General features: G+C 46.6%; 1 protein-coding gene across 1 annotated transcript in view; it reads right to left on the bottom strand.

Annotated features, from left to right (window-relative positions):
- Nucleotides 1–1,877: 1,877 nt before the first annotated feature.
- CLCN4 (chloride voltage-gated channel 4) overlaps nucleotides 1,878–21,274 on the bottom strand; it is a 65,460-nt gene continuing 46,063 nt past the window's right edge. The window contains exons 11-13 of the mRNA XM_003415994.4: nucleotides 19,682–20,080; nucleotides 13,261–13,477; nucleotides 1,878–2,380 (exon numbers count right to left, since the gene is read on the bottom strand). Coding sequence (XP_003416042.1) covers nucleotides 2,290–2,380; nucleotides 13,261–13,477; nucleotides 19,682–20,080 — 707 coding nt within the window. The 3' untranslated portion in view covers nucleotides 1,878–2,289. The remainder of the gene's footprint in view (nucleotides 2,381–13,260; nucleotides 13,478–19,681; nucleotides 20,081–21,274) is intronic.

Here is a 21,274-nt window from a genome sequence, read left to right as displayed (position 1 = left end):
TAGGTGCTAGGAACTAGGTAACAAATTTCATTCCATTCTAGGACCAAATATAAAATGTTTTACTGCTGACTGGATATTTCCACACGGAAGTGGCTATTTGATATTATTTTTAAGGAATCAATTAATTATAGAAATTTTCCATAGTTTGTCGGCATGATCTGACAAAATTTTTTAACCCAGAGAATCTATCAGTATATTCTGTCCCATCGACTAGTATTTTCATGGAGCCCCACTTATAGCTAGGTTTTTATCCAAAATGGAAAATTTTATTAGGGCTAAGATGGCAGAAACAATGGATGCTGATTGGGAGTTCTATGTCAAATCTGAGAGAAGTGTTGGGTGGCAGCTTAGAAGTTGAGTGTTTGGAGGGGTTGGCCAAGAGAGTAAAGACAGGAAGTAATGATAGTGACACAATGATTTCATTCAGAATCACGTGCCTAACTAAAAGCCCCCTTTCCCAGACTCACATGCAGCTACAGGGAGCCATGTGATGGAATTCTAGCCAGTGGGCATAAGGTGAGAGTCACTCTGAAAGCTTTGCTTCCTTGATAATACGCCCTGTTACTTCCTTCTTCCTCCCTCTTCCTGCTTAGAAAGCAGACATATCTGGAGGTGCGGCAGCCATCTTGCAACTATGAGGCAATAAGGCAAAGAACAAAGAGTAAGGATGGTGGAAAAGAAATATCAAAGGGAATCTGGATCCTGGATGATATTGCGATAGTTTGGGAGTGCCCGCCTCCCCAGGTTTCATAATTTGCAGCCAAATGCACACCTAGCTAATAAATCAATATCTAATGACCACCACTACCACTGCCAGTTGCCATCGAGTCGACCCCACGTCATGGCGACCCCACAAGTGTCAGAGGGGAACTGTGCACCACAGGGTTTTCAATGACAATGAGATCAAAAAGGATGTGGATGTTTCAATAGAAAGGGAGAGACAAAGACTAAAAGAGAAACTGCAAATGGGATAAATCTTATGATCATCATCCTACGGCGGACCTAAAATGTAATTAAATTCCTTCCCACAGCAAGACAGTAGTCCTGACTAAAAGAATGTACCGTTAAATTCAAATGCGGAGATGCCTAATGCTTAAACGGGCTGTCGAAAACGTAACTCTGTCCTTCTGTGCTTTGACTGCTGGTATGAAAGTGCACACTTATACATTGAAGCTGGGCGTTTCGCATCCCACAGAGAAGAGAATGGAACTGATTTAGAATCAATTTAGTATTTCTCTTGCAATCCATTTGGAGGAGTTCCCACTGAGAGCTCGTATGCCTTACCCTCTCTGCAGCCGTATTTGATAAGACCTGGGAGGAAAAATAAGTAATAACACTGAGTAGTCTGTTTTGATTCTTGTATACTCTACTTGGAAATTAAAGCACGTTTATGGCAAGCAGGGAGCATATAGGCCACGGTCCATGGAAAATGCTGGACTGATTAATATTTAAGAATGCATAGACAACAGCAATAGATAAATGAAGCAAATGCAACAGGGTTGTGAATCAATGATCAGGGATGTCTGCTGCCAAAATGAGGATGTGTCCCTTTGTACAGGAGGAAATACGGTGCGGCAGTAAATGCTACAACAGTTCGTCACACAGGCCCAAGATTCGGGTCTTGCATAGAGACCTGAATTCTTCACACTCATTGTACCAGTGCCATTGGCGCTGGTTCAGAAACGGATGAGTGAACAAAATAATAGGCTGAGAACAGGAGCAAGAAATGTGATGGTCAAGAGTGGGCCCATTTGTGTACTTGCAGCTTTCACTCTGTTCAAATTTAATTTCTTTTTCCTTTCCAACAAAGTGCAAACGTCTTTAGTATCATTCGGTAACATAGCAGCAAAACTTCGGGAACTAAAAAATAAGGACGCTTACACCCCAGCACCCCTTTACTTTTTGGACTCAAAGCTTCACATGTGTTCCTAAGTTACAAATATCAGCCTTGAGCAGGTGGGGGAAAGGTTTCTCCATTCGGCATTTGTGTTCAGTGTCCTCGTACAAATCACACCATTCACATCCACCCACATGCCCCCGCAGCAGTTAGTAAACTCATTAAGAACACAGCTGGAAACTCAGAAGGGGTTAAAGCTATAAAATCCCAATCACTGATGCACAGGTTTTTAAAAAAAAGGTTTCATCCTTCTCCCCTTCCTTTCAACCAAAGCTTTTGTTTTCGCTGCCCTAGTGCATGATCTTCCGTTTGGATAATGATGTATCGCTTGTTTATTTCTTTAAGAATGACACTATCACTGTGTTTTTCTCTAAATAACTGCCACCGTGTTGCTAATTAAACATGATGGATTCAGGGTCCTGGTTTGCCATCTGGGCCATATGTCTCAGAACATCCTTTTTCGTGATGATGCCAAGAAGTCTCCTGGAGAAGAAAAAACATAGAGAAAGAAGAGGTCACCCCCGCAATACTGACTCATGCCCATCCCTAAAACCCAGTGCCTTTTCCTCCTGGGCACACAGGTAGGCAACATTTCCCAGCTTCACTTGTGGTTGGCTGGAGCCAAGTCAGTGAGCTCTGGCCAACGGTCTTCGGGTGGAAGAGGTGGGTACCACCTCCAGGTCCCTGTGCATTGCCCCACATTCTCTCTCTTCTCACCTGCCAGCCAGAGACAAAGGAGCCAGTGAAAGACTTTGAGGCCACAGAGGATTGACACAAGAGCCAGCAGATGTAAAGACCTAGATCCTGAGTGACGATGTGGAGCAGAGCCCACCCCTGCTGCAATCTACCCTGGATATGATGTGAGCAACAAATAAACCTTTATTGTCTTAAACCACTGAGACCGCAATCTAGTTTGTTGTCACAGTCAGCCTACGATGACTAACACACTCTTAAATTTCAAGACTATGATCAGTTAAAAAAGGCCTTATGAAAATCATTGTCGAAACTTGACCACACCCCAGAAATTCCAAGTGTAAGGTATTTTAAGTGTAAGATAAAAATTGATTCTATTTTTAATTCTATCTTACTAGAAGGGTAAAGTTTGACATTCACCTCCAAGCCAGTGGTGTCACTACAGTTGGTGTCACCCAGTACAGTAACTCATGGTATTACTCCACCCCCTGCCCCACCCCCACCTCCACCCAGGGTAGGCAGGGCCTGCTGGAAGAAACGCCCCCAGTGGGCACAGTGCCTCAGGTCCCCACCCCTGCCAGCTCCATGTCCCCACAGCTCCCTGCATCTCTTCCCCTCTCCCATTGGCCGAGGCAGAGACCCTCCTCTCTGCCCAAAGGCAGGTGCCTTGGCCTGGCCACCCACACCCTGACTGGTGGGTGGAGGGCGGGGAGGGTGGGGGGCTGGGAGAGTAGTGATGAGTTACTGCACTGGGTGACGGGTGACACCAACCCTAGTGACGCCACTGCCTTGGAGGCCCCTCCCCCAATGGCACAACCCCCCCCCCCCGCCGTAAATCCCAGGGTCATTTTGGTGTCACCTTTCTAACAGTGTCGGGGGTGCATGCACACCTGAACCCCTCCTCATCCCCATAGTGACACCACTGCTCCAACCATATATGTAAATTGCCTCTTCTACCAAAATTGTTACTTTCAACTTATAAAAACAATGCTACTTACCAAGGTCACGTATATAGGGCCATCTAGTCTGTACACTGCACACCACCAGGGAGCACTCTTTACAAACGCTACATTGTGCAGTACACACCTGTATAACCATTCACAGCAGCCCTCGCTTCACCTTTGATTTTATTAAATACTTAAAGGACTACCTGCTTGAAGAAGTCATGCCTCCTGGGGTAAAGTGGGGAGTTTGAGGGAAAAGGATGTGAACAACTTCTTTGGGAAAAGTGAAGTTCTACTGCCAAATCAGTTTACAAAATGCTGTCTACTATATCTTCATCATATGCAGGTAAAGGGGGGGCAGGTAGCAAACCAAAGCAGTCTCACACTGGAATGTTGTTGCTGTCAGGTGCCATCGAGTCGGCTCTGATCCTGGCGACTCCATGTATAACAGAACAAATCATCGCACAGTCCCGTGCCATCTTCACAACTGTCGGTATGCTGGACTCTGTTGTTGCAGCTACTGCATCAGTCCATCTCATTGGGGGTTGCCCTCATTTTCACTGACCCTCTGCTTTACCAAACATGATGTCCTTTTACAATATAGGTAGTAAAATGATAAATTCCTACTTTGTGCCTATATAAAGTGATGATATATAAAAAAAATCAAAAACACAATTTTAAATAGACTGTCATTCATTTAATTAAAGTCAAATTAGTCAAACTCATCTCTTATTAGGAGTTAATATGAAAAAGAACTACAAGTATTCAAAGTCCTAGGTATTCAGTAAACAAGGCTGGGCAAATTCCTTTATCCATGTTAAAAAATTAAATCCCTTCCTCATATCACATATGGAAACAATTTGCAGGTAGGTACGCTTCTGAAAAATCTGCCATTGAAACCCTATGGAGCACAGTTCTGCTCTGACACACATGGGGTTGCAACAGAGGAAGGAGAAGAGTCAGGAATAGAAGGAAGATATGGAATGTGTGGCTAATGGCCTCCAGGAACAACTGCCTCCTTTGCCACGAGACCAGAAGAACTGGATGGTACTCAGCTGCCATTACTGAACATTTTGATCAAAGATTCTATAGAAGAACCCTGATCAAAAGGGGGCAAATGCAGAACAGAATTTCAAATTCTCATGGACTCTAGGCTTTCTGGACCCATGGGGGCTCAATAAGCCCCTAAAACTATTGCCCTGAGATAATCTTTAAACCTTAAACCAAAAATATACCCTGAAGTCTTCTTAAAACCAAACATTAGTTTAGCTTAGCTAGTAAAGAATGTCTGCCTTGAGCATTGTGCTCTTTCAAGATCTACCTATATGGGATTAAACTGACAACACTGACTTGAAAGATTAGATAGGAAGCTTAGGGGGCAGTGAATTTATGTTAATGGGGGAGAAACAACTCAGAAAAGGAGGGTGAAAATGGTTGTACAACTCAAAGAATGTCATCAACACCACTGAATGGTACATGTAGAAACTGCTGAATTGGTGTATGTTTGCTGTGTATATTCTCAACAACAAAAACTTTTTTTAAACCTACATCATCCTGAGACCAGAAGAACTAGTTGGTGCCTGGCCACAATCGATGACTGCCCTCACAGGGAGCACAACAGAGAACCCCTGAGGGAGCAGGAGATCAGTGGGATGCAGACCCCAAATTCTCATAAAAAGACCAGACTTAATGGTCTGACTGAGACTAGAGGAATCCCGGCGGTCATGGTCCCCAAACCTTCTGTTGGCACAGGACAGGAACCATCCCCGAAGGCAACTCATCAGACATGGAAGGGACTGGACAATGGGTAGGAGAGAGATGCTGATGAAGAGTGAGCTAATTATATCAGGTGGACACTTGAGACTGTGCTGGCATCTCCTGTCTAGAGGTGGGATGGGAGGATAGAGAGAGTTGGAAGCTGGCAAAATTGTCACGAAAGGACAGACTGAAAGGGTTGACTCATTAGGGGGAGAGCAAGTGGGAGTACGGAGTAAGATGTATATAAACTTATATGTGACAGTCTGACTTGATTTGTAAACGTTCACTTGAAGCTCAATAAAAGTTAATAAAAAAACTTTTTTTTAACTTTTATTGTGCTTTAAGTGAAAGCTTACAAATCAAGTCAGTCTCTCATATAAAAATTAATATACACCTTGCTATACACTCCTAGTTGTTCTCCCCCTAGTGAAAAAGCACACTTCTTCTCTCCACTCTCTATTTTCACATCCATTCGACCACCTTATGACCCCCTCTGCCTTCTCATCTCCCCTCCAGACAGTAGCTGCCCGCACAGTCTCATGTGTCTACTCGATCCAAGAAGCTCGCTCCTCACCAGTGTCACAAAGTATTTTTTTAACTGTAAAATTATATATTGAAATCTTTGAAGTGGAAAGCCCAAGAGGAGTCACTGTTTGTTTTCTCATGGTACCTTTCACAAAATTGATACGGTTGTACCTATATACATTTATTTAACTGTTAAGGAATCTCAAGAGAACTAGAGACCAAACCATCGACAATTACTTTAAAACAAAGATGAGAATGCAAGGGGGCAGGGAAACTAGATTAATGGAAATGGAACAACAGAATAGAAATGAGAAAGTTCATGCATTGTGAAGAATGTAGCCAATGTCACTGAATAACTTGTGTAGAAATTACTGAATGTGAACTCAAACTGCTGTGTAAACCCTCACCGAACACACAATAAAATATCGTTTAAGAAGGACATCAGGTTTGGTAGTCGGTGAGGGACACCCTCAGTGAGATGGACTGACACAATAGCCATAACCATGGACTCAAACATACCAACAACCGTGAAGATGGTACAAGACCGGGCAAGACTGCCTTCTGTTATACACAAGGTCGCCCTGAGTCAGAGCTGACTTAATGCAACTAAACAACAAGAAGGCTTAGAAGATGTACGCTGAAATATTTAGAGGGAAATTATCATGATGTCTGCGATTTTTATTCAGATGATTCAGAAAAAGAGAGAACAAATGTGGAAAAATGTTAACAGGTGAATCTAAGCGAAGGTATATACGGATGTTCATGGAATCACTGGTTCAACTTCACTGCAAAATTGGGAAATGGCACAATGAAAACTTGGGGTGAGAAAGTGGTTGCCTGGAGAGGGACAGAGCCAGGGATTGCTGTTTTTCATTCACACTTTTTAGGGCTGCTTGACTTTAACCACGGTCATGTGTTACTTTCAATAATTTTCCAAAATTTATCAAAACACAGTACAACTGAACGTGCCCCATAAAACAAGATGTTGTTACACTAAAACTGCCAAGCGGAGTCTGAGTCCCACTTCCTCTGCATTAAACAGATGAAGTAAAACAATCACATCTGGAAGGCTTCTTGTTCTACACCGTGTGACATTCTAAAATGTGTATTAAGACATCGAGAACTGATTGAAATAAACCTAGCTTGTTCCAAAACTGTTTGTTAAAATCTTGAAATGAGACACACCTAAAGGGAACAAGCACTATCACTGTTCTTTGACTTAATAGGCTCTCAGTTCGCCAGGGAAAGCCCCCTGTGAGAATGAACCCAGCTGATGGAATCAGGGCCCAAGAAGGGCTCGGGTCTCATAGCACAGGAATATTGCTTAGCCTAGCTGGCGGCTCCTAGAAACTTTTTTCCCTCCGGATTTGTTTTAGTTGCTTGGGGGTCAAATGTCATAGCAAGGGCCCATTGCATGTATTCAACTAGAGGTAAAAACTTTCTCAGGGGTGTTATTATCCATTTCCTTGCCAAATAGCCCTGTCTCTATGGTTGCAGAAGTTCCTGGGTGGTGCAAACAGTTACACACTTGGCTGCTAACCAGAAAGTTGTTGGAGGTGCGAGTCCACCCAGAGGCGTCTCAGAAGAAAGGCCTGGAGATCTACTTGCAAAAAAATCAGTCATCAAAAACCCTAAGGAGCACAGGTCTACTCTGACACACATGGGGTCGTCATGAAGCAAAGTCAACTCGATGGCAACTGGTTTGGTTTGATTTTTTGGTGGTTGCAGAAGCTTCCGGAAGCCCCTGCCTCTTTAGAAAAGCCCAGCCAATGCCTCCAGACCTGAGGCATGTTGGAGAATTGAAAGCCCAGGTAAGGAAAAGAGGTTTCTTTCTGGGGTCTGATGAATTTCGTTCTAGCTCCAACGATTCGAGTTAATGTCAGTGAAGCAGTAACATAAGGAGTGGTACTTCATCACAGGGAGGGGTCGCTGTTTAAGGACAGCTGGCACTCCCAATGAGTCCCCCTCCTCTGCGGTAGCGCCAAATGAGTTCCAATCTCCATCAGCAGGATTCCTTCCACTTGGCCATGTCCAAGAAGGCTTTGCTGCAGGGTTGCTCAACAATGGCACTAGTGACATTTGAGGCCAGATCATTCTCTATGGTGGGAGCCATCCTGTGCACTGTAGGATGTTGAGCAGCACCCCTGGTCTCCACCCACGTCTTAGTTCTCTAGTGCTGCTATAACAGAAATACCACAAGTGCACAGCTTTAACAAAGGGAAGTTTATTCTCTCATAGTCCACTAGGCTAGAAGTCTGAGTTCAGGGCACCAGCTCCAGGGTAAGGCTTTCTCTCTGTTGGCTCTAAAGGAAGGTCCTTGTCATCAGTCTCCCTTGGTCGTGGAGCATCTCAGCACAGGAGCCTCAGGTCCAAAGGACGTGCTCTGCTCCCAGCACTGCTTTCGTGGTGGTATAACGTTCCCATGTCTCTCTGCTCACTCCTCTCTTTTATATCTCAAAAGAGATTGGCTTAAGACACTATCTAATCTTGTAGACCTCATCAGTATAACCGCCACTAATCCATCTCATTCCATCATAGTGATAGGATTTACAACACATAGGGAAATCACATCAGAAGATAAAATGCTAGACAATCATACAATCGTACAACGGAATCATGACCTAGCCAAGTTGACAGATATTTCCATGACAATCCACTAGTCATTCTCTGTGGTGGGGGCCACCCTGTGCACTGTAGGATGTTTAGCAGCATCCCTGGTCTCTGCCCACTAGATGTCAGTAGCACCCCCAGAGTTGTGACAACTAAAAATGTCTCCACACATACAAGATTAGCCGTTTGCTTAAAGCAGTCCCGAAACTCTCCTCTTCGAGCTCCCTAACTGCAACATCTGAAGGTTCAGCTGCTTAGGACGGCACTGGGGAAATGGGAATTCAGGAACTGCCTTCAGCTCCTGCATAAATCGTGTCCTGGCCTGCAATGGTAATTATCACAAAAGAAAGCTGAACCTCAATCCAGAAGGAGGTGCCATCAAATCCAGCAGGGTTCATTAGTGGCATGAAATGTTCTACTTGATTTAAATCAAGTGTTTGAACTTTGGTCCCTTTGGGTAGCAGTTCAAGCGAATCCAGTGAATTCTAAATGGCTGGATCTATGACCAAGAACATAGTTCAGATTTGAGCACCTGGGCTCTTCTGAAATGGCTGCCCAGTCCACACCCGTGGGGACCACCTAGCAAGGCCTGGTGAGAATCTGGCACCACTGCCCACACTCATTGTTCCTTTCTAGAACGGCTGTCCGGACACTCTCATGAAATTCCCTCAGAGTCACCGAGGCTTTCTGGCCTCTGGCATTCTAGGGAAAAAGACTTCTCTGGTTCCTGGTCTGGGTTCCTGATGACCTTAGATCCCCAGGGCCTGGCAGATGATCCCAGTCCACCCAGGTAGCCCATGCCCTCAAGCCACCTAGAGCAGGGATGGCAAAGGGGGAGGGGGCACATAAAAAATACAGGCTGGCCTGATGGGGCCGGGCCTGGCTGAAAGCCAAGCAGATGAAAGGCCGGCCGACAAGGATCTCTCACCAGCACCAGCCTATTGGCATCTGTGTTTGTTTAAAGGACGAGAACAAGAGAGGGTGAGATTTTGTCGGCTTTGACAAACATTCACAGCCGATTTCGGCACCCAGCTCTTCACAGGAAAGCCCGTGGGGCTCTGGGAGGTGTGAGCAGGGCGCTCAGGGCAGTTGCCTGCCTGAGCTGGAAACTCCAGTGATAACTGACGTTGGAGCGGGGGTCATTATTCTAAAGGAAAGGAGAAACTGCTATACACTCGAGACAACCCAGCTGATCACAGTGCTCTGCATCTCGAGTGCTGGAAATTCAAGGACAAAGTGTCACTTAGGGGTTCTCAAAGCGGAGTCCCCAGACTAGCAGCAACAGCATCCCCTGGGAACTTGTTACAAATGCAAATTCTCGGGCCTCACCCAGACCTTGGGGTCAGGAACTCTGGGGTGAGGCACAGTAATCTGCATTTAACAAACAGGCCAGAAGATTCAGACGCCTGCTCCAGTTTGAGATCCACTGAGCTCCTTCAAAGGAGCCCTGGTGGTACAGTGGTTAAGCACTCAGCTGCTAACTGAGGGGTCAGTGGTTCAAACCCGCCAGCAGTTCCGAGGGAGAAAGACGTGGCAGTCTGCTCCCATAAAGATTACTGCCTTGGAAACCCAATGGGGCAGTTCTACTGTGCCTTACAGGGTTGCTGTAAGTTGTAATCAACTCAAGGGGAACAGGGGCTCCTTTGAAAGTCACCGCAAAAGGTGGAACAATTTGGAAAAGGATAGTGGTGATGGTTGCCCAACATGACAAAAGTTCCTATGTCGCTGAATTGTAGGTGCAAAAATGGTTGAAATACACATTTTTATCACAATTTCAAAAAAAAAGTCACCAGAAGAAATCTCTCTAGCCTCAAAGACAAGGACACATTTATTGGCTCCCTAGCTCTTGTGCCCACCACTTGCAAGATGTCACTCTAGCTGCAGTCAGAACGAAGGCGGCCACTCGCCCTACAGGCTAGGAGTTCCCTGGGTAACTGTGCAAATGTAGCCCTAGTAGACACCTGCCCCGTTACAGGAAAGCAGGAAGAAAGCCGAACAAATAAGGAGTACTCGTTTGGCTATTCCGGCGCACCCATGGTATTCAGGGCCGGATTGTTCTTTGCTTGGGGTGGGGGGGTGTGGTACAGGGAGGGTGCCGTCCTGTGCATTCTAGTAGCCTACCTGGCCTCAGCCCACCAGATGCCAGTAGTTGTTGGGTGCCATCGAGTTGATTCTGACTCACAGTAGCCCCATACAACACAGCTGAACTGCCTCATAGGGTTTTTTAGGCTGTAGTCTTCACGGAAACCCTGGTGGGGTAATGGTTAAGAGCTATGGCTCCTAACCAAAAGGTCAGCAGTTCAAATCTACCATGTGCTCCCTAGAAACCGTATGGGGCAGTTCTACCCTGTCCTTTAGGGTCACTATGAGTCGGAACTGACTTGACGGGCAACGGGTTTGGTTTCATGGTTTTAGTCTTTATAGAAGGAGCCCAGGTGGCACAGTGGTTAAGTGCTCAGCTGCAAACCAAAACTTGGGTGGTTCAAAGCCACCAGCAGTGACAGTCAGCTTCGTAAAGATTCCCAGTACCAACCCAATGCCATCGAGTCAATTCCAGATTACAGCCTTAGAAAACCCTATGGGGCAGTTCTACTCTGTCACTATGAGTCGGCATCAACTCAACTATAGCAGGTTCGGTTTGGTAATCTTTACGGAAGCAGAACACTAGGTCTTTTCTCCTGTGGAGTGGCTGGTGGGTTCAAACTGCTGACCTTTCAGTTAGCAGCTGAGTGCTTAACTATTGCATCGCCAGGGCTCCAGAGGCCAATAGCACCCCCTCTGATTTGGGCCAACCAAAACTGTCTCCAGACATTGCCAAATCTCCTGAGGGCCAAAATCACACCAGTGGAAAACTGCTGGGTTGAACCGGAGTATGCTGGCTCTGGAAGTGTAAACTCTGTTAGATAGTTAAGCTTCTGGATTCTATAAAGGCCTAAACTATACAGGGCCCCAACGTCTTCACAACCCAGACCCAACTCCCGCCCCCAGGCTATAAAAGAATACAGTGGGCAGAAACCCCAGGTTCCAGGCCACCTTGCCTTAACCAACCCCTTCCTCTAAGTGAACCTCCAAGGCTGTGGAATTTGAGCACGCCTCAATGACTGAGGGCACCTAACAACAACAGCTGCACCAGAAGAAGGGCCCTGGGGTGCTAGCGCTGCCATGAGCTTTGGCCTGGTGTGATTTCCACACTGCTGGTTTGTTTTGAAACTGTGAATATATTCCAATCAGACTGATATAAAACAAAAAAACTAAACCCGTTGCTGTCAAGTCAATTCCAACTCGTAGCAACCCTACAGGACAGAGTAGAACTACCCCAGAGGGTTTCCAAGGAGCAACTGGTGGATTCAAACTGCTAGCCTCTTTGGTTAGCAGCCTGAGCTCTTAACCGCTGTGCCACCAGGGCTCCCAGACTGATATAAACCCATCGCCATGGAGTCAATTCCAACTCATAGCGGCCCTATAGGACTGAGTAGAACTGCCCCATAGGGTTTCTAAGGAGTGGCTGACGGATTCGAACTGCCGACCTTTTGGTTAGCAGCCAAGCTCTTAACCACTTCACCACCAGATTGATATAGTAGAGGACAATTTGAACAGAACGCAAATTTAACATTTGCTTATGCGTGATTTCTAAGCACAGAAAGCTGCCCCCAGCTGACGCATAGGCAAAGGAACACGGAACACACATACGCACACACATACACACCCCCCTCAAATCTACTCAGTTGCCCTGGTGTGTTAGAAGCCACGCCCAGCCACATCTGGGGTGAGACCTTTCCCTCTGATCTCAGATCACCCGCCATCCACTCCCTCACACTAACTCAAAGCTGCAGCCCTTCCAACACCCATGTCCACAAGCGTGCTGCAGGTCTTTCTTCAAGGTGAAGTGCCTCATTTATTACAGCATTTATGTAGTTCTTAACCATTCAACAAGTGTCAAACTGTGCTACCATTTTTATTAGGGTCTTATCTTTTTTTTTTAACGTGTCACTGATGTTTTGGAGTGTTGTATACCGAACCCCGGAAATCCTCGTGGCGTAGTGGTTAAGTGCTACGGCTGCTAACCAAGAGGTCGGCAGTTCGAATCCACCAGGTGCTCCTTGGAAACTCTGTGGGGCAGTTCTACTCTGTCCTATAGGGTCGCTATGAGTCGGAATCGACTCGACGACACTGGGTTTGCGTTTTTTATACCGAACCCCGTTTTTCCCACCAGCACTGTGGTTTTTGTTACACGTGTTTACCTAACGATTGATTCTGAGGACTGCACAAGGAGCCCTGGTGGTGCAGTGGTTAAGCGCTCAGCTGCTAACTGAAAGGTCGGTGTTCAAAACCACCAGCAGCTCCACAGGGGGAAGAAGTGGCAGTCTGCTTCCACAGAGATCTACAGCCTTGGAAACCTCATGTGGCAGTTCCACTGTCCTATAAGGTTTCTGTGAGTCGGAATCAACTCCACTACAATGAGTTGTTGTTGTTGTTGTTTATAAAGAACATAATAGAGGAACTGGCTGTGCCTTCCCCCCAAGCTCAGTACCGTGTGGGTAGTAAAAACCACCACCAACCTCTTCTCCTCTGGCTCCTCCCCATTTTGATTCAACCTGCAGAGTCAGCCCAGGAACAGGCCCACCTGAAGCCTCGCCCCCATCCCAGGGCCACACTGGACGCTTCTGTTCTGCCTTCCCAAAGCTCCCTGTCCACTTCCTTCTCAACGCGCTCCCCACGCTTACTGGCATAATCTGCCAACGACTGGTCCACCCAGTGGACTGAAAACTCCTCAAGGGCTGGACCATATCTTAGCCATCTTTGTCTCACATTCTGTCAACACCGGCCACTCACCCGCTCCGTGTCACCAGGCACTGCCGGAGCCCCAGCTTCCTGAAGATGTCCACCACTGTCTCCATGGGGGTGTGGTCCGTGACCGTGAAGGGGCTGAGGTTCAGGATGCGCCGCAGCTTCAGGGGGTGCGGGCTATTGGCCGGCAACTCAGGGGGCTCCTCCGTGAAGTACATGATGGAATTGCTCACGATGCCCTCCTGCCTCTGTCTGGCGTTCTCTAGATGGGGGTTGACAGGAACAATAAGTCACATGAGAATCCCTTTCCTAGCGACTCCCCCCACCCATACCCACACATGCGCCTGCATGTCTTCCCTCCACCAGCATTCTAGAATCCTGCAGAACAGGGGTTCAGAGGGCAAACCGCACATTCTTAATGAGGGGCTTCAGCCAAACATGTATGCAATTTGAATCTCTCTTAACTTATTGCCGTGTGAGGGTCCCCCTGCTGGGACCAGATCATTCCCTGCCAAAGTCTGAAGGGTGAGCCTACTCAAGATGGCTCCTGTGAGGGAATTTGCAGCTTCCCTCCTAGACTCCAGGGCACCCAAATGGCCCAGGGCCCATCACGCTTTCTTTCCTAAGACTCCCTCACCTCATCGTGGCCTGAAGTTTGACATGACAAGACACCTCACTTAGCTGTCCAATGACCTTAAGACATTATTTTCACAAACTAACTCCTAACTCGCCCAAGCGGAACTATGAATCTTGAGAGGAACAAGGCACCAATAAGACTGGCCCAGGCTCACAGCCCAGAAACGCAGCTTAGTCCCAGATATGACTATTGGGACCAAAGAAATAGCCCTAGTAAAGCTACTTTTCTCCTCTTCCCCTCCCCCCCCCCCCCGCCCCACCGTCCTTGGATCACCTCTCTTAAAAGTGGGCCATTTTGTGGATTTCTCAAGAAAGATAGTAAAACGGTTATGGTAACAATTAGCCTATTTCTGCCTGTAGAGAAGGCCATGTGAAAGAAAGCTAAAGAAAAGTAGGGTAACAGGAACTCATTAGAAATACAGCTTAATGCAGTGCTAGAAACCCAGGCTATTTTAAGTCACACATGAAATAAATCCATCGGTCTCAAGATATTTCTCCAAGGCGATTTTCCTTCTGTTGGAATTTTAATCTTTCTTTTGGTTCATGGGAAAAGGTTAGGGAAAAATGTACAGTGAAGCTTGCCTTAAAATGGATCCTGGTTTCTAGAAGACATTTTTTTGCCTTCTCAAAGACGACTATTCACCTATATTGTTCTTTCAAAAATAAAATTCTAACTGCCTCCTCCAAGGCCATTTATTGCACGAGAATAGTCTAATGGAAAACTGGCAGCATTTGGGGTCAGGCTGCATCTAAAAAAGGGTCTCTGTATAAAAGAGGAACCGAGTGCCCACTGGGCAAATGCCTACACATTATGTGGGTCAGGTTAAATCGAGTTACATCAAATGGGCATGTGATTAAGCCACAGATACAGACAACACTGCTGTACAACATGTTTTCAAAGGTAGATGTATGATATGCACTGCACACTTCCTTCCAAAATAAAGATGTTTCCGTCCTTAGGCACTAAGGCAAGGAAGCAACAGTCAACTCACACTTGCTTTCCCATTTTCCTGGACTGATTAATTCTCTAAAAATCCAATGGAATAGGAATTTCACCCATTTCGACAATCAGGTTGAACATCGGGCTTGGAGGGGTCACAAACCCCAATCTAGAACTGATCACATGGATTTGCTGAACCCCTTACAAAACCATACACAATTTAGTGAACTGTTGATCCACTCGTTAAAATAAATAGCAAGCTTATATTTCCTCTGAATCTACTGATATGATTTGAAGCTCTAACAGCAGCTAACTCAGCTAACTCCTACTCATCAGAGCAAGCCCAGTGCCTGGACAATGCCTAGCACACAGTAGACACTAAACAGATATTTGCCAATTGCATGCACGAATCAACACATCAACAAGTGAATGAATGAATGAGTAGGTCTACTGAATGGCAGCATGTCTGTTCTGCCTGCCATGTGGAACAGAGCCTATTTCTTCGTGGAGGAGGCATTAGGAAGGAATGTGCTTCCTAGGAAAGTCACTGCCAAGTAAGGGCCATAAGGATCTGCTGGGGTCAGAGCTGGAGATCTGAGCTGGGCTCCTTGTTACTCCAAAAGTGGCAACTATTGCTCTCTCCAGAAGGTCTCTGATAGGCCAATTTGGAACTCTAATAAAGACTTAAGGCTTCAGACTTTGAAGGTGGAGGTGCTAGCTATTGGCCAAAAGTTGGTGAGTGGAAGAAGAATCAGAAAGAAAGTTCTTTGCATCCCTCTACCAGGGTGAACCATCTACTCCCAGTTTGGACCGGAAATATTTATCAGTCACCAAAATGTCCATAATAAGACTACAGAATGTAAGTTCACAGAGGGCAGAGACTGTCTACTGGCATTGCTGCATTCCCAGTCCCTAGAATGGTACCAGGAGTCCCTGGGTGGAGCAAACGGTTAAGCGTCCAACTACTAGCTGAAAGGCTGCCGGTTCAAACCCACTCAGAGGTGCCTTGGGAGACTGGCCTGGTGGTCTTCTTTGGAAGGATCACAGCCTCGAAAACCCCGTGGAACAGTTCTACTCTGCACACATGGGGTCACCATGAGTTGGAGCCAACTCAGCAACGCGATGGATGCTCAGGAAAGGATAAACTTCCTACCCAGAAGATGATGCAGTGCTGCCAAAGCAGAGACTCATAAACCCCAGGAGCTCTTGGCAGCCATGTTGGAAGAGAAACCAAGGAATATAGTCTGAAATGTCCGTTTTAAAAGATCTACAAGACAGAAAGGAAATCCACTGAAATATTAACCATGGCCTCCTTTCGATGTTGAGAATGTGGGTCACAATTTGTTTTTGTTTTTTTTGCTTCAGATTTCCACAATATTCCGTGCAGTATGTATCACTTTAGCTTAAAAAAATGCAGTAAGTTTCTGTTTTAAAACTTGAGTAGTTAAACTGTTTTAAATTGTCTTTCATGTAGGTTTGTTGTATATTCTACCAGAACCACGATCAGTAACCACCGCTCCTGGAAAGGGATGTCTTTGCATCTTTTATGAGTAACTGCCGAGTTTATTCCATCCGACATTCCATTCTCTAGCAGTGTTAGGTTCACAACATCAGATGCAGAGAGGATAATTAATAAAGCGCTGGTAAGATGAATTTCACAAACTATGATAGGCCAAGATGTTTTACAAGATTGGAAATAATCACGCATCTGATAAACTATTAGAATCGCTTTCGAGCAATGGTTCTCAGTTGTGGGTGATTGTGCCCCCAAGAGACATTTGGTCTTGTCTGGATACATTTTTGGTTGTCAGCACGTGGGGAAGGGGGTCGCTACTGGCATCTAATAGGTGGAAAACAGAGGTGCTGCTTAACATCCTACAATCCACAGGAAAGCCCTCCCCACACACGAAAAATTATCTGACTCCAAATATCAATAGTACCGAGGTTGAGAAACCCTATTTTAGGGTAGTTATACCTTTAAGTATGTAATACTCTATCATTTTGTTAATTAAAAATGCTTCCCTAAAGCAAATGTAATTAACGTGGAAGCAACCACAGTGGTGGTCAGTACAAAGATGAAATGGAAGACAAGTAAAGATTATGTAAAAGAAAAAGGCAGACTCTCTTATGACAAGTCATAGTTCAGTAAGGCATGGAGAGGTCCCTCCACGTACATGTTTAACATCTCAAGCAGAGAGGCACGGACAACACCACTGTTCTCTGTGGCCTCCCAGGCAGAAACCCCTTCATTCCTAGCCGAAGTATCTGTCCTACAGATCGGACACCTCTCTTCTTGTTCCAACCTGGACGGAAATCCCTTTCTGTATCTTCCACATGCTGGAGAATCATCATTAAGCCATCCAGTGGACGAACAAAATGAGAGTTCTCTTGACTCTGCCCTATAACTCTAACGTTCCATCCCTTTAATCAACTCTGCGGCTTCCCACGCAGTCCTTTTGGAGTCCTCACTCGCTTAATTGCGCAATTCAAGACTAGAGGAGCCTGGCTGTGCTGAGTGCAGAAAAGAGCCTCGTATTAGCAAATAGCAATGAGATGCACAGTCTCACTGACCAGGGATTTGAACAAGGGTCCTGAACGGCCCTGTGTGTTAATATGTGATGGCGCAGAGGGCCATATTTCTTGGTGGTGCTAACTAATTGCTCTCGGACAAAGACAACGGCTACAGGTTGGTATTCCAGAGACGGATTTGAAAAAAGTAAAACTGTTTTGGCTTCAGTGTGAGCAGTTGTTACAATTTTAAACGTGATGAGTACAAAAAAGCCTTCTTTATCTCATTTTCCATTTTTTTCTTGTCCAAACTATAACTATCTTGGAGACTTTCACGTTTGCTCCCAATTCCCCTGAAAATGAATTTGGCATGGGATAGATACCAGCTAAATGCTAATGGTATTATTTCTGTATTCATGAAAGGGCATATAATTCCACAAATACAGGTCACAAACCAGAGTATGGAGATTCTTCTATTTCCATGGATCAGGAAAACAGCTTTCCTGATTGCTCAGAGCTAAAACTCCTTGCCTTTCCACAAACCACGTAACCCTATAGCAGCTACTATACTATTATCAGCTGATTGGAAGCATATAGGTATTATTTACACCGTGTGTTGCCTCTCCAGACATTCCAAACATAGCTCCTAGAAGAACGCTCCGTTGGCAAGTTGAAAATTCTTCTCTAACCGGTTGATGACAATTACCACATCCCACTTGATTACAGTAATGGGTTGCAATGAAATTAGTAAGCCCTCTCTTAGCAGGTGTGCCAGGAGCAACACAATAGGTAATAGATGCCTTGACATTTATTACTTTTCGTTTTTAAATTTCAACATTTGCTTAAATGATTGTAGGGCATGAATACATTTTCTAAAGGCTGCTGATTAAATTATTTTAAAACAAACCCGACCCTACTTATACAGCTTTTTAAAAAACCTCACTATTGACAGAAGTATTAATGCCTTCGAATTATGGTGTTGGCGAAGAATACTGAATATACCATGGACTGCCAGAAGAACCAACAAATCTGTCCTGTAGGAAGCACAGCCAGAATGCTCCCCGGAAGTGAGGATGGCAAGACTTCATCTAGCTTACTTTGGACATGTCATCAGGACAGACTAATCCCTGGAGAAAGACATCATGCTTGGTAGAGGGTCAGCGAAAAAGAGGAAGACCCTCAACGAGATGGACTGACAGACACAGTGGCTGCAACAACAGGCTCAAATATACCTACTACTGTGAGGATCACGCAGGACTGGGCAATGTTTCATTCTGTTATACACAGGGTCCCCACGAGTCAGAACGGACTCAATGGCACCGAACAACACCATCACAATCTTTACGGGGACAGATTACCAGGTCTTTTTTCCCATGCAGTGGCTAGTAGGTTTGAACCACTGACCTTCTGGGCCAGCGCCACCAAGCCTCCTGAAGATAGTTTAAAGATATTTAAAAATCTGTTTAATGTTGGGAAGGGGTTTTGTAGATTCAAAGGAACAGCCTTAGAAAAAGGCAGCCCAGGGCAGGAATAAACAGTCATCTGGCCCAGGTGTGTTCACGGTGGGGCATTTTGCAATCCCACGGGGAGTCCCACTGACAAGCTACACCAATACTCTGGAAGAGCTCATCAAATCTTCAGCGCACACGAGCCCTGTCATGGGCCTCCGCCTAAATGGGATGCAGGGATTCTATGCTGGTCCCACCCGTGCAACATTAGGAGGTTGGGCAGGATCCACCTGGAGCCCCCTGGGGCTAACCACTCCTCTTGTCTGAAACTCCCAACAACCCTCACACCCCTGGCCCCCAGCCCTTATCTCTGGAATCCTACCTCCCACTGTCCCCTTCCCACACGTCATCCCAGGCTGATGGTGCTGTGGGCTTGCTTCTCCGAGCCCCCTGTCTTTGGAATGCCCCACCTCGGCCTCATCCCAAATCAATAGCTCCTCCCCAAATCAACAGCTGCCCCTCAGTACAGCCGATTTCCACTAGACCATGAGGGGGAAAACAATCCCTTGGAACTGACTTCCAGCAACAATAACGTCTGCTCATGACCCCAGATGGGCCTCTAACTGGTGGAACTGGACATAACCTACATGGTAAAGCGAAAGGTTCAGGCGATGTGGATCACAGTGAGATGTGGAGACCAGCAGCATCAGCATTACCAACTGTTCATGAGAAATGCAGAGTCTTAGGCCCCGCCCCGGCCTACTGACTCAGAACTGGCATTTTAACTGGATCCCCCGGTTATACAAATAGATACTAATGCTTGAGAGGGCTGGGCTTCAAGGCTGCTGATCTTTTTTACATTCTCTTTAATTTCTTAGAGAATTGGGGGCTGTCCCTCCCCTCAGTAAAACATGGCCCTCCCCTCTTTACTCACTTATCGCGAGGATCAGTTCTCTCCTCTGAGCAAACCCAATGAGGCGCTCGGAGTCTCTGGACACCACCACTGGGAAGCCGTTGTAGTCGGTCTCCTTGATGAGCGTCTCCACGTCCTCGACGGTCATGCTGTCCTGGGTGAGCACCGACAGTGGCGGCTCCCCACGCCGGGGCCGCATGACATCGGTGGCCAGTGTGCGGTGGGTGAACTCGTCCTTCACATCCAGAAACGGGTACCCATTTAGGTGGATGTGGGCCTCATAGATGCCTTCTTTCCCAAAGGCATCAGCCACCCACTTGCTGGTCACAGCTGCTGCCATCAGGGGCACGATGTACTCGAGGCCACCTGTTAATTCAAACATGATGACCACCAGCGACACTGTCATCCTGGTGACTCCACCTGCAATGGGAGAGGGGAGGAGCCCTAAGCTCAGCCGCAGACCATCCTGAGGGTATGGACTGTGGAGACTGAGGAACCAAAAACCAAACCGATTGCTGTCGAGTTGATTCGGACTCCTACCAACCCTACGGGACAGAGGAGAACTGCCCCGTAGGGTTTTCAAGGAGTGGCTGGTGGATTCAAACTGCTGGCCTTTTGGTTAACAGCCGAGCTCTTAACCACTGCGCCACCAGAAGAGGGGACTGGAAATTCCCCACATACTTGCTCTGAGGAGAGTCCTAAACGTCACCCACCCTGGCCCCCTGGAACAGACTAGGATCTGTTAAAAGTGTGGCCTTCCACCAAACCCAATCCAACCCCATTGCCGTCAAGTCGACTCCAACTCATAGTGACCCGTGTGTTACAGAGTAGAACTGCCCCACAGGGTTTTCTTGGCTGTCATCTTTACACAGAAGCAGACTGCCAGGCCCTTCTTCTGTGGTGCCTCTGGGTGGGTTTGAACTGCCAATCTTTGGGTTAGCAGTCTAGCGCAAACCGTTTGTGTCACCCAGGGACCTGGCCTTCTGCCAGTGAGCTGTAAATCACACCCAACTGGGTGGCACCGCTCTACTGAGGGACCCCGAGTTGTCGATTCACCCAGGGCCCTGCTCTGCGCTGTTTGGTGAGTGGCTGCTCCGTGGGCTGGGCAGGCTCTGACTCCTCACGTGGGGCTCTCCTCCAGATGCCCATAAGCTGGCCACAACTCTCAGGACTATATAGAGCTGACTCACCCACCCTTGTTACCAGGGTCCTTGTGTCCCTCGATAGGCAAAGGGAGAAGAGAATCAGTACCCACCCCTCTTCCTCCAGTGCGGTTAGTTTCTCAACCTCGGCGCTAGTGACATTTGGGGCCAGATCATTCTCTGTGTGTGGGTTTGCAGGGGTGGGGGGGCTGTCCTGTGCACTGTACGACGTTTAGTAGCATCTCCAGCCTCCGCCCACTAGATCCTAGTAGCATACCCCGCTCCCAGTTGTGAAAACTAAAAATGTCTCCAGACACTGTGAAATATCCCTAAATCTGCTGCCATCAAGTTAATTCTGACTCATAGTGACCCTACAGGACAGGGTAGAACTGCCCATAGGGATTCCAAGTAACAGCTGGTGGATTCGAACTGCCAACATTTTGGTTAGCAGTCTGAGCTCTTAACCACTGCG

This window comes from Loxodonta africana, chromosome X (genome assembly GCF_030014295.1).
Source record: "Loxodonta africana isolate mLoxAfr1 chromosome X, mLoxAfr1.hap2, whole genome shotgun sequence".
Taxonomy (NCBI): Eukaryota; Metazoa; Chordata; class Mammalia; order Proboscidea; family Elephantidae; genus Loxodonta; species Loxodonta africana.
The sequence above is the reverse complement of the archived record's forward strand: the minus strand, read 5'-3'. Positions and strand labels throughout refer to the sequence as shown.